Consider the following 14,055-nt stretch of genomic DNA (forward strand, 5'->3'; position numbering starts at 1 on the left):
ATTATTATGATTATTATTATGATTATTATTATGATTATTATTATGATTATTATTATGATTATTATTATGATTATTATTATGATTATTATTATGATTATTATTATGATTATTATTATGATTATTATTATGATTATTATTATGATTATTATTATGATTATTATTATGATTATTATTATGATTATTATTATGATTATTATTATGATTATTATTATGATTATTATTATGATTATTATTATGATTATTATTATGATTATTATTATGATTATTATTATGATTATTATTATGATTATTATTATGATTATTATTATGATTATTATTATGATTATTATTATGATTATTATTATGATTATTATTATGATTATTATTATGATTATTATTATGATTATTATTATGATTATTATTATGATTATTATTATTATGATTATTATGATTATTATTATGATTATTATTATGATTATTATTATGATTATGATTAGGATTATGATTACTATTACGATTATGATTACGATTATGACTACGATTATGATTACGATTATGATTACGATTAAGATTACGATTAAGATTACGATTATGATTACGATTATGATTACGATTATGATTACGATTTTCATTACGATTTTCATTACGATTTTCATTACGATTTTCATTACGATTATCATTACGATTTTCATTACGATTTTCATTACGATTATCATTACTATTATCATTACTATTATCATTACTGTTATCGTTACTATTATCATTACTATTATCATTACTATTATCGTTACTATTATCATTACTATTATTATTAGTATTATTATTATTATTATGAGTTAGGATCTTTGAGCAATTTGAGGATATGTTTTTAGATAAATATTGGAATGTCGAAATCCAGAGAGAGACCCATGATAAATTAAAATTTGGAAGGTGGGAAACAAATTGAGGCTCGCGAGTAGTTTATTTCAAATCGCTTGTGAAGGAAGCTAAATATCTTTCAACATCTTTTACCGAAAATAAGTTAATGGAACTTTTAGTTCATCATTTTCCGATACCTAACCAATTATTATTAAAAGCATCGCGTAGCCTTGAAGAGTTTGAAAGATAATTACAATGGATTGATAACACTAACGGGCGCTTAGAACAAACAAAATTTTATCGCAAATTCACAGCAAGAGCCACTGCAGTTTAGACAAAGAGCTAATGAGAGATAACCACCGCGTTCGGTAGGAATGAATGCTAATTCTCGAAATTTTACACAAGGTAACCCGAGTAGTACAGGTCCGGCCCGGGAACATTTTATGAGCAGATCACATATGAACCAAAATTCAGTAGCGGAGATTTCCGTAATAAATAATCGCACTGGAAACGATGAGAGACCAGGCGGGGTTGAGGGGGTCGTTTTGACTTCTTCTTTATTTAATTCAGATCCATCAGAACTTTTAGAAGAGGACCTTGTGGTTTCAAAGGCTACTCGGAAGTGTCCCACAGCGCAAGTCGAAGTAGAAAATATTTCAACAAACGTTTTAGTCAATACGGGTTGTGAATTATCATGTATTTCACAGGAGTTTCTAAATAAAATTCAGGAGGTAAATAAATCAATTCCCATGTTACCTGTCAGTGGCATTACGTTAGTTGGAGCGCTTAAAGGGCGTAATCAAAAAGTTTCACGACAAGTTTATTTGAAATTTAATTGTCAGTTAATAGTATTTGTGGGGGTGTTTATTGTAGTCCCTTCACTTAATAGAGATTTAATTTTGGGAATAGATTGGTTGATCGATAATGACATTATACTTATTCCTAGTCGACGAGTAATGAGTTACACTCTAAAAGGGTGTCATACCGTTGAAATAAAATGTAATTCAGAGGTAATATTGGAAGAGAGTTTACTAGTTAGGGAAATTAAGATTGACGGTTCAGAGCAGTCTTCCGTAGAAGTTTCTAGTAATAAAGATGCAGATCTATTAGAAAAATTCAGGTCTGTGGTGTCACTTTCAGAAACATTTGATGTTGATAAAAAAAAAGGTTTTTTAACTTATTATCTGAATACCAGCATATATTTTTAGATAAACCCGGTTTGATTCAGGGTTATGAACACCAAATCATTTTGAAAGATAGTACTCCGTATTATTTTAAGTCGTTTCCTATTCCTCATGCATATAAGGAACAAGTCAAGGAACAACTTAAACAAATGGTTGAATGGAATGTCATTGAAAAAAGTCCGACAGAATATATAAATCCTTTGGTTCTTGTAAAGAAAAAGGGAACTTCTGATGTTCGAATTTGTGAAGATGCTCGTCATTTAAATAAACGCATGGAGAATGATCACGTCATTCCCCCAAATCCGAATGAATTTTGGTATAAATTTTCAAAAGATCAGGTGTTATCTACTGTTGATCTGTCGTCATTTTATTGGCAGATTCCTCTTCGGTTGGAGGATAGGAAATATACAGGGTTTGTTTTAGAAGGAGAAACTTATGTATTCAAAGTTTTACCTTTTGGTTTGGTTACTGCAGTTGCTAGTTTTATAAGAGGATTGAATAAGGTTTTAGGGTCAGAAGTTGACGATTTTATTATACCTTACGTGGATGATATTCTAATATTTTCACCTAACACCGAGGATCATTTAAAGCATCTGGAGATTCTGTTTAAAAAATTATCCGAGGCAGGAATGACAATTAAACTTTCAAAATCAAAATTTAATAGGAAAGAAATGGAGTTTTTGAGGCACTTGTTGTCTGCAGAAGGTATTCGAGTAAATGAGAACCGGATCAGTAGTATTCAAAACTACCCTGTTCCTCGAAATGTGAAGCAGTTAAAATCTTTTTTTGGTATTAATTATGAAAGAAGGTACATTCCAAATTTAAGTGAAATTTTGGTACCTCTTCAACGCCTTTTAAAGAAAAATTCTAAATGGAAATGGACTTCGATAGAACAAGAGAGTTTTGATTTAGTGAAAAAGAAATTTGGGGAGTTAGTTCTTTTAAGACATCCAAATATGGAAATGAATTTTTTCGTGCAAACTGATGCATCAGATTATGCATTAGGGAGTTGTCTGTTTCAGAAGGATCCTGAGACGGATGAAAAATTTATTATAGCTTTTTATAGCAGGTCACTCAGAGAAGCCGAACTTAATTATGATATAACCGAGAAAGAAGCACTCGCGGTAGTTGTGTCTCTTCGCTTCTCTACATTCTTGTTAGGGCAGCGTATAACGATAATTACCGATCATCAAGCTTTAACCTTTTTGAAATCATGTAAGTTGTTAAATTATCGATTAACACGTTGGGTTCTTTATATTCAGGAGTTTGATATTGATATCTGTTATATCCCCGTTCGTAGTAATCAAATAGCGGATAGTTTGTTTAGGTATCCTTGTGATAGTGCTAATTTTCCCAGAGTTAAGGATAGAACTATAGAATTAGCTCGGTTTGATTGGATTGAAGTGTGCGCAATCAAGTTGACAGAGTTGGAGAAAAAGGTAAAAATAAATTTTAAGACTCTGAAAGTAGATCAGGAAAATGATTCTTTTTGCAAAAAAGGTACTTGATTCATGAGGGATTACTATTTCGGCGTACCCCTACAGGAGATAGTCGACTATGTATTCCTAAGTGTCATATTCTTGATTTAGTAAAACAAGAACATATTGATAATGATCATTTTGGTGTTGAAAAATGTTCTTTGATGTTAAGTCGATGGTTTTATTGGCCAAGATTTTGTAAAGTTATTCGTCAAGTATTGGCAGGGTGTGATCTTTGTCAAAAGAGTAAAATTTCTCCTAAATGTCATGGTAAGCAGTATAGTGTGTTACCTAACCAACCTAGAGATTTAGTTTGTCTAGATATTATGGATCCTTTACCTAAGTCTAGAGGAGGTGTTACATATTTGTTGGCCGTGATCGACGCGTTTTCTAAATATGCGTTAAAAAAATGTACTAGTCGAAGTATTTTGAAATGGTTAGTAAATGATTATTTTCCAAGAGTTGGGAAGCCTCGCGCTATATTATCGGATAATACTACGTATTTTTGCAGTAAACTTTGGAAAAAACTTTGAAAGATAGTCACATTAAAGAGATACATTCAAGTTCTTATTTCCCCGAAGGAAATATGACGGAGCGAATAAATAAAGAAATTGGTCGATTAATGAGGGCTTATTCCCACGATTCTCATGGTAAATGGGCTCATAAATTGAAAGAAGTGGAAGGATACTTAAATAGGGTTATTCATGGTTCCCCGGGATATTCTCCTGAAGAATTACATTTTGGTCGTGAGCAGACGTCTAGGGTTGTCACGGGTATTTCTTATCCTCATCCTCCGTTAAGAATCGAAAAGCGGATAGAAATAGCGAGGAAGCGTTTACGAACAAAAGCTGAGAAGAGGCAGTCTCGATATGTCGGTAGGAAGGAAACAAATTTTAATGAGGGGGATAAAGTTCTTGTGTGAAACCATTTACAGTCTTCTGCTGAAGAACATCAAATTAAGAAATTTTTTCTGATATACAAGGGTTCTTGTACGGTTGTTCGAAGATATGAAAATAATTCCTATCTTATTGAGGAAGATGCTACGGGTCTTTCTTTGGGAAAACACAATGTGGTGAATTTAAAACCGTATTATATGGATTTAGATGAATTATAGATAAACTGTTTCAGTTTCTAGTATATAAGTTGTAGTAATTTAGAAAATAGTTTTGGGTTATTGGTTTTTCTCAAATTAAAAAAAAAAAATTTAAATTTAATTTTTAGTATTATTTTTCGTTTTTATTTAAGAAAAAGAGGGGGTGATGGGCTAGATCCCGTCATTTGAACCACCCTTTTTATTCTTGTCATTAGTTTTAAGCATTAGACCCAAGAGAACTGAGATGTTGTGTGTGTTGCGGCAGTGGTGGGGCTGAAAATAGGGAAGTGGGGTCAAGTAACTGTGTGGAAAGGGCGAGGCGGAAAAGGTCGGGGATGCGAGAGGGGAGATAGGTGGTTGTCCGAATAGAGCGGACGTAAATTTCCAGCTTTACCTGGTAAAACGGGTACGATTTCGTAAGATCGGAGAGAAGATTGGGGAGCACAGCGTAAAGGTTTTGGATAGGGGACTGTTGGATAGCATAGGGCAGTCAACCCCAAAAGTCCAAAGTTTTATGAGTACCGTGGAGGAGATACGGGATTGCTGGCCCGCTATCTGTGAGTGAGAGGAGTTGAAGAAGAGTTTGTTTAACTAGTATCCAGACCAACTATTGCATTTTTGGGAAGGTGCGACTAAGAAACACAAACAAGTGAGTAGTTACTTTATTTTGCTGATGGACATCGAAGAGTATTGTAGTGCTTGTGAAGTGGTTTTCGACTAGAGTTTGAACAAAAGTTCTTTTTTGATTTCGTTTGTATTATGTATTGGTCTACAATAAAAAAGTAGCATTAGTGTACAATAAGTCTGTTTTTTTTTCTCATTTTCTTTCCGAGAAAAGAACCTCCCTGGAAAAGAGTCTAACTCAAGCTGTCCGACTTAACACACTCATAAGGCAGAGAACCAAATAAAATTTTTTGTAAAAACGAAACACTATTCATTTTAATAACTATAATATCCATAGACGCTTAAACAAACATATTCACACGTGCCGCTCATAGAAATAAACCACCGCGTACCACGTACGAAATATTATCGCATTTACTATTTACTGCAGCAGTGGCTGTCGTTGTTGCAGCCACAAAAGCCCATATAAAAGTGTACTGGGTTACGTGCCTGATTAGCCAATAGAAACAAAGGACGCATCTAACTGTTCGCTGTGCACACATTTTGTATATGAGGTTGCATATATTAAGGAGCATATAATAATATAAGCTCCTAGATTTATTTTAGCACGAGTACATTTGGATTTTTTAAATATTTTGTTGATATTTCATATGATTAAATACATAAAATTTTATGTGTTCTGCTGCTCCGCAACTCTTATGGTAAAACCGCCACTGATGATGATGATGATGATGATGATGATGATCATAATAATAATAATAATAATGATAATGATCATGATCATGATGATAATGATAATAATAATAATTATTATTATAGTAATAATAAAACAGAAAACATTCCATTTACATGACAAAATAAGTAAATAATTATAATATAAGCATACTACTGTACAGTAAATAAAGAAAACAAATAAATAAACTTTATCTAATATTGAAAATTATTGAAATAATCGGACGCAATTCTTAACAAATCATTAATATTACAATGAAATAAATCACACTGATAGATAGATAAAGCCTGAGAATCAACCATGCCATGAAACAATTTAAATAAAAAAGATAAACTTGCAACCACCCTTCTAGTATTCAGCAACTGCATACTGAATCTTTGTAACAGTAATTGGTGGTTGTATCCCCTGTCGGGATAAAAATTGTCAAGACGAAAAGACGAATTTGAGAAAACGCTGTATTCTTGGCGTGGTTACTGTATATCTGATAACATGGGTGGCAAATAAGGCTACAATATTCGAGTTTTGAACGTACTAGCGAATATTATAGACTCTTCAATGCACCTATATCGGTAAAAGATTTTGTACTTATAACAAAGTCGAGCATACTATACCCGGATTTAATACTTGAATTAATATGATCGGCAAAAGACAATCTGCTGTCAGACATTACACCAAGATCCTTAATGTTCTGAAAACGAGTTAAAGGTGACATACCTATATTATAATCAAATATGAGGGGCTGATTTTTAAGAGTAAACGTATACACTTTGCATTTTTTTGTGTTAACAAGTAAATAATTATCAGTACACCATATATAAACATGGTCTTGCAATAACAATCAGCCACAGATGATATTATATTCAAGAACAATTTCAAGTCGTCGGTAAACATAAGATGATTTGACTTTAATGTTAGAGATAAGTCATTTACAAATAATATCAAAAGAAGTGGCCCCAAGTTAGAGCCCTGAGGTACTCCTGATTCCCCATTAATAGTATTCGACTTGAAACCATTTTAAGAGACATACATCTTTCGATGATACCTATATCATCAATTCTTACCTAAAGAATTGAAAAGGTGAAACCATACCGTTCCAACTTATGTAGCAATATACTATGATTAACCTTGTTCTTAAAGCCTTTGAGAAGTCTTTGTGACATCAACTTGCCCTTTGTATATTGTAAACTCGGCCAGAGTAAATAAAGTTGAACGATTCGGAAAAAACCCATGCTGATTTGATGATATGTACGAGTTTAAGCTATCTAATATTTGTTTCTACAGACACATCTCAAAGACCCTTGCAATGTTATATAGCAGTAGGGCAATCATTTCTTACATCCACAAGGTTACCGCTTTTTAAAATTGGACACATTCTTCCACCTTATCAGGAAATCCGCCAGTTGATAAAGTAATATTGAATAACATGTTATGTGAAATATCCAGGTTAGAATTTTGAAAAAATTTTTTCTCGAAAACTGGCTTCAACCGCATAAAAATAACTTCAGATTCGTGTTTAGCTATGGCAGCGAAATGAGTGGCCACTATTCTTACTGCCACAGCAGAACAAAATGTAAGCAACCTCGGCTCTCTATTGCCAATTTTAAACAGCGATCTAGGTCACCGTTAAATGTTGCGGCGACTTCAAAGTCACTGTCACCAGTCTACCGGTGACTTGAAAGTCACCGCTTGAAAGTCGCTGTTAACCTCATCACTAATATTTGGGATATCTTAAAAATCTTTTTACTTTATTTTGAATATATTAAGTTAACTCAAAAATGTTTCTAAAAATCCTATCAAATAAAGAGGAACCATATTTTTTGATACCAAAAATTTAGATATGCAAAAGATATCTAACTTCATAGAAACTGACAATAAGTGTTCAATTTTAATTCAATAAACCACACTTTTTAAATAAACCCAAAAAAAATTAAATTGGTTTAAATCTGGACAACATGGAAGCGAAGCCATATCTTTGAATATTATCAGTTTAGCCACTGAAATTGATTTTATTGGAATTCTTTTTTATCTGATATACTTGCTCTGAAAGACAAAGTTTTCCCCAAAACGGAGCATTTAAACAAAAATTTACAAGAGATAAAATGATCGAAAGAAAATTCTACGTTTGATATTTCAAGAAAAAGCTTCATAGGCGTACTTAGAAATAATTGGAGGGGATAAAGGGTACTGCATCCCTCAGTTACCTCCATTCGCCCTTCGATTTTTTCACCAAAATTACATGATAAATATGACGGAATAAGATAAAAGTATGTGCAAAATTTCAAGTGTGTATCTTACAAAACAATGGGATTAACAAAAATAGTTTTTTAAAATGTAACTCTAACACCCTGCATATTGAAACAAGGACGCCCAAATAAAAAATGGCATAAGGAAAGTCGCATTATTTTTTTCCAAAGAATATGAGGTTAATGGTATGGCCTTCTATTTTGGGAGATCTGACGCCATGCAATTTTTACCTTTGGGGGTTTGTAAAGGATCGGGTGTATGTGCCTCCGCTACCAGTTGACCTAAACGACCTACGACATAGGATTGAGGCTGCAGTTGCATCAATTACTCCAGACACACTGAGCAACGTTTGAGATGAACTCGACTATTGACTCGATGTGTACCGTGTAACGGAGGGTGCTCATATTGAACACTTGTAGGACAAACTGTTTGAGTTGCTCGTTCATTTGATATATAATTTGTAATAGTAAGGTCAGTGTAATAGATTCTACAAAGCTTTAAAACCCTGATATTCATTTTGGTACGCCCTGTATTACTATTTAACAGCATTCATAAAATTTTTCATCATTCTTATGATAATTTTTCATGCAAAGCTTTATATCCCTATTTAAACAAGTCATATTACATTGCATTCTTATATACAGGGTGATCCATTAACGGTATCGAGCGGCTGTATATATGAAATTAGACGTGCTACGATTATGGGGTAAAAAATCTATATACAAATACGACCAAAAGAAATTAATTTAAAATATTTTCAAGTTTGTAACTTCACCGCTAGAGGGCGCAACTGCTATAGTGTTACAGAAAATTGTAGGTTTTTCGTAATTTCGCTTATATAACCTAAGTTGAAAATATATTTTTTAGATGCACTGTTAAACCCTTCACAAGTTTTGTTTGAACTTTTTTTTTTTGTTATTACCATAGCAACGTCAGTATGAAGGACGGTATCTTGAAATTTTTAAATTGTCTTAACTTCTAATGGATTTCAATAAACGATGGCTCATTTTAAAGAACTATTAATAAAATTTAGTTTTATGATATAGGAATGAAAATATTATTTTCCTGCGCAGCGGTAGACGACGCTAATGAGAAAAGTTTTGTAATTGTGTCCGTTTACTAAAAAAATTAAATGCAACAATATAGGTTTCTTTTCATGGCTTGATAGACCATTAACAGTGTATCTAAAAAATGTATTTGCAACTTAGGTTATATAACCGAAATTTCGAAAAACGACAATATTCTGTAACACTATAGCAGTTGCGCCCCCTAGCGGTGAAGTTACAAACTTGAAAATATTTTAAATCAATTTCTTTTCGTATTTGTTAACAGATTTTTTACCCCTTAATCGTAGCACATCTAGTTTTCTATATACAGCCGCTCAATACCATTAATGGATGACCCTGTATTATGTAGAGTTTGTGTACTAAAAAATCTTGAAGTTAGCCTGACCCTGGGGTACAAAGAAAATTCTAGGACAATTACTGTTACTATCACCACCTTTCTGACACTATCCAAACTATAGAAATGTTGAAATACAAGGACGCTTACCTTTAATTTTTTGCAGTAAAAGATGATCACAATAATATTATCAATATTATTTTATCATTATCCTCATCGTTGTCATCGTCGCAGTCTCAAACATAAGTCAGAGTTTATGGTGAAAAAACAGTGAATCTGTAATAAGGACACCAAGATCAATCTGTTCTAACACAGAATTAATGCTTTTGTCATCAGCATTATAAATTAGCCTAGGATTATTTTTGCCAATGTGCAGAATTGAACATTTACTGCGATTAAGAGGAATAAGCCATTTACTTCTCCACAACGGTATCTGGTCTAAATGATAAGACCTATAGAATAGTTTTTGCCAAAAATAAAAAGCAGTACTACATTTTTCTTGAATTTTGAATTCAGCAAACCGATAATGTGACTTAATTATGCAAAGTCTGCAGCGCTACTAGCAATACTCATCAGCCATATATTTTAAAGAGTCTCTGTTAATATTATTTTCTATCTATAAAGAATTTAACGTATTTGATTTATTTATACTTTTGTTTTCAGTGCACACTGAGGATTTTTCCATCCTTTTTTATTTGAGTTGATACTATACAGGATGAAGATATACTCGGTATACACCGAGTGTAAAATTGCAAATAAATCAATAGCGCTGTAATAGTACATTTTTGTCCTACTAGCCCAGGGATATGAGGAAAATGCCGTGACTGTTGAGTAGCCAAGGATCTGTAAAGTTTTTCATAAAATTTGGGTGAATTTTAGTATAATATGTGCAAAACCCACACACCATCAGGTGAGGTTTTTTAAAAATTAACAATAAAAGGCCTAAAATAACTAAAATAACCCAGAATATCACTTTTTTGCCTACCAGAAAAAAACGATAATTTTTATTATGATGTGAAAGTAACCTACTTGTAGGGAATAAAAAAAACCTTAAAATGGCGCTTTTTAAAATCTGATACGATAATTTGTTGCTCGGGAAATTGCAAAAAAATGTCAAAATTCTATTATTACTAAATAAACAATGCAGTTTTGCAGAAGTCAACCTATGTCTTTGATATTGCATAAGTAGTTGGCTTTTATAGTCCTTAATATGTGATTAAAATTTCAGACCAATAGTTTTTGTAAAATATAACTTCCCGTCAAAATAACTCGCAAAATGTTGAAATTTAGAATTTTTTTTTTGGTAAAAGTTTAAACAAAATACTTAGTTAATCACAATATCAATTTATTAAAAAATTATATTGAATCATTCCTATGTTCCATTACAAATAATTTCAAAATGTTATTTTGCAAAAAAAAATTTTTATTAATTAAACAAATTAATGGATTAATTTAAATTTTTATTTATTAAGAAAATACATATTTGTGATGTACGCAAGAAGGTAACCCAAATTAAAAAAAAAATATATCAAAATCGGTCAACAGGTTCCAGAGATATAACTTGCTCTATCAATTTGCTCGTGGATTTGTAGGTTCCTCCTCCACTGACTCACAGTCATCTTATATCGAGTCATTATTTGGATCATTCTCAGAGACGCTGTTATAGAGCTATCATCCTCAAAAATTTCACATAGAAACTTTAGCTCTTTATCTTCGAAATGGCACTTATTAGAAGTCTTAATTGTTGTAAACAAAGTAACTGTGATTTAAAAAAAAGGGTCTAACTTTGCCCCAAATTAAGTTACAGCAACTTTTTTTTTAAATTTATGTAAAAATACCAGCTTTATGAATATGGAAAAATAATCTCTGTAAATATAATAGCAACAAATTTATTCAAATTGTTTATAAGACAAAAATGACAGTGTTTTAGTGGTACGTTTTTGCAGTGGTAAAAAACAATTTTTTTGCAATAAAATAATTTCTTCCAATAAAAGAAGTTTTTCTCTTTCATATGACACCCGCAGAATTAAAATATCTTATTAATTTTGGGTGTCAAGTTATTGCAAAAATAATGCCTCTGGGATAGACATTTAGAATTTTGCAACAACTATTGGATGAATCAGTCTGAAATTTTAATCACACATTAAGGACTATAAAAGCCAACTATTTATGCAATATCAAAGTTGTAGGTTGACTTTTGCAAAACTTATTGTTTATTTAGTAATAATCGAATTTTGACAGTTTTTTGCAATTTCTCGAGCAACAAATTATCATATCTGATCTTAAAAACTGCTGTTTTAAAGGTTCCTTTATTCCCCTACAAGTTGGTTACTTTCACATTATAATAAAAATTATCGATTTTTTCTGGTAGGCAAAAAAGTGATATTTTGGGTTATTTTGGACCTTCTATTGTTAATTATTAAAAAACCTCACCTGATGGTATGTGGGTTTTGCACATATTATACTAAAATTCACCCAAATTTTATGAAAAACTTTACAGATCCTTGGCTACTCAACAGTCACTACCAGGTCATTTATTTTCCTCATATCCCTGGACTATACCCATCTGTTAACAAAATGAAAGGAATTTCAGGTTATTATTCGAAAATGTGGATGTGTGATTGCTTGACAAGGCTTCATTATTATTTGTAAACAAAACAACTAAAGCTGGAACAAGCGCATTTATGAAATTAGATATAGCTGTTCACAGTAGTAGCATCTAAATTATTTGCACTTTTTCCCTCAGTGCGCACTGAGAATATTTCCATATTTTATCAAGTTGTGATGCCCTATTTAGTTAGTTACCTATATGTTATGTGTTGGTGGCGTGCCGGGTGGTAGTGCGATAGAAATTAGTGGGGAGATGTGCGCGAGTGGACGAGGGAGGGACGCCCGGGGCCCAGGACCACAGAAGAATTGTTTTATCTTCTGTGCCAGGACAGTGGGAAGTTGGGAACACGATCGGTGTTTGTGGCAGATGTGAAACCACCACTTGTAAAAAAATCGCTTTATTGTTACGACAAAATACCACGAATCATTAGTAATAGCATTAGAGTTGTTGTAAAACTGTATTTGAAAATAAATGATCAAAGTTGGTTACAAGATTATCTAGGAAATTTCTTTCCCCTCCAGGCCAAGAACCCGAAATAAATATAAGAACTAAATATAGAAAAAAAAGTACATCTCAAAGTTATTAATACAAAACAAAGATGTATTCAGTATACAAAGAGTGCAAAATTGCAAATAAGTAAAAAATGCTGAATTATTATGTTCTTCCAAAAAGTACGTATGTTTCAAAAACTTAGTTGCCTATAATTCCTATCAAACTATTGATTGAGACTGCTGAATGTGAAAACCATTTTCCCAACAAGCGTGTTTATACTAAAATTTGCTCTATTTGATGACATATCATCAAGAAGTTCATCAATCTCAGCATCCTAAAATTCCTAAAAACATATGAGACACAAACTACTGTAGACTTATGCCCGTTTGCACCGTAGTGTTTAATCCAGGATTAAGTCTGAACTTGGATTAAAATATAACATTTTGTTTGTACCGTTTCAAATATATGGATTAATCTAGGATTAATTTAAGCCCTCAAATTTGACCGCTTAAACTTGGATTAATGAGAAAACATAAATTGATACTATTGACAGTGCTTAGCTGCTAGTTATAATTTTTTTAAATAGGTATTTCTTCCTTTTTCCTGTGGACTGTGAATGAGTGAGTGGTGTTAAGACATCATTGAGAACTTTGAAATGGATTCAGATTGTGACTGATGTATTGACAATCTGACTTTTTTCCGCAGAATTAGGTTTACAAAAGGACCACATTACATCTGCTAACTTTAATTGAAGAGCAGTTGGAATATCCAAGTGACATGTAAGTTTTACGAACACGTCGGCATGAACACGATGCAACTGGCAATCAGAATGTTGAAATTATAAAAAGCTTTTATTCTTAATATGATTTTGTATTTCTAGGAATAATAGTGTAGCTCCTATTCAACAATTGCTGACTGCTCTCGGTTCTATGCTTGTGCTGGTCATTTGCCTGCCACTGCAGACTTTTCAGGGATGGACATATCAACAGTGTCCAGAATAATTGTACGAGTATCAATTGCAATAGCTCGGCTTTATCAGAGATACATAAAAATACCAAACCCAGAAGAAATAGTTAGTGTGCAACACAAGTTTAACTAAATCTTTTATCACAATAAAGTAAATTAGGTTATTACGTTAGGTTTGAGAATTTGACTTTGACATATTTTTTTCCGAACATAATTGGACATAAGTCAGCAGCATAATAAAATCCCTAAACAGTATTCTTAAAGCCCAGTTTAATTTAATCTACAATCGGCAGTAAGTGGTGCAAAAGCTGATTATTAAAACCTAGTTTTAAAATTAAACCAAGTTCAGTTGAACTTGGCTTAAATTCTAAACGGTGCAAACGGGCATTAAT

The 14,055-nt window shown here is 32.2% G+C and overlaps 1 protein-coding gene across 1 annotated transcript in view; it reads left to right on the forward strand.

Annotated features, from left to right (window-relative positions):
- Positions 1-4,085: 4,085 nt before the first annotated feature.
- LOC108915169 (WD repeat-containing protein 89) overlaps positions 4,086-14,055 on the forward strand; it is a 44,342-nt gene continuing 34,372 nt past the window's right edge. The window contains exon 1 of the mRNA XM_018721134.2: positions 4,086-4,415. Within this exon, the coding sequence (XP_018576650.1) occupies positions 4,086-4,415 (330 nt within the window). The remainder of the gene's footprint in view (positions 4,416-14,055) is intronic.

The sequence above is a fragment of the Anoplophora glabripennis genome, unplaced genomic scaffold (genome assembly GCF_000390285.2).
Source record: "Anoplophora glabripennis isolate ALB-LARVAE unplaced genomic scaffold, Agla_2.0 scaffold1380, whole genome shotgun sequence".
Taxonomy (NCBI): domain Eukaryota; kingdom Metazoa; phylum Arthropoda; class Insecta; order Coleoptera; family Cerambycidae; genus Anoplophora; species Anoplophora glabripennis.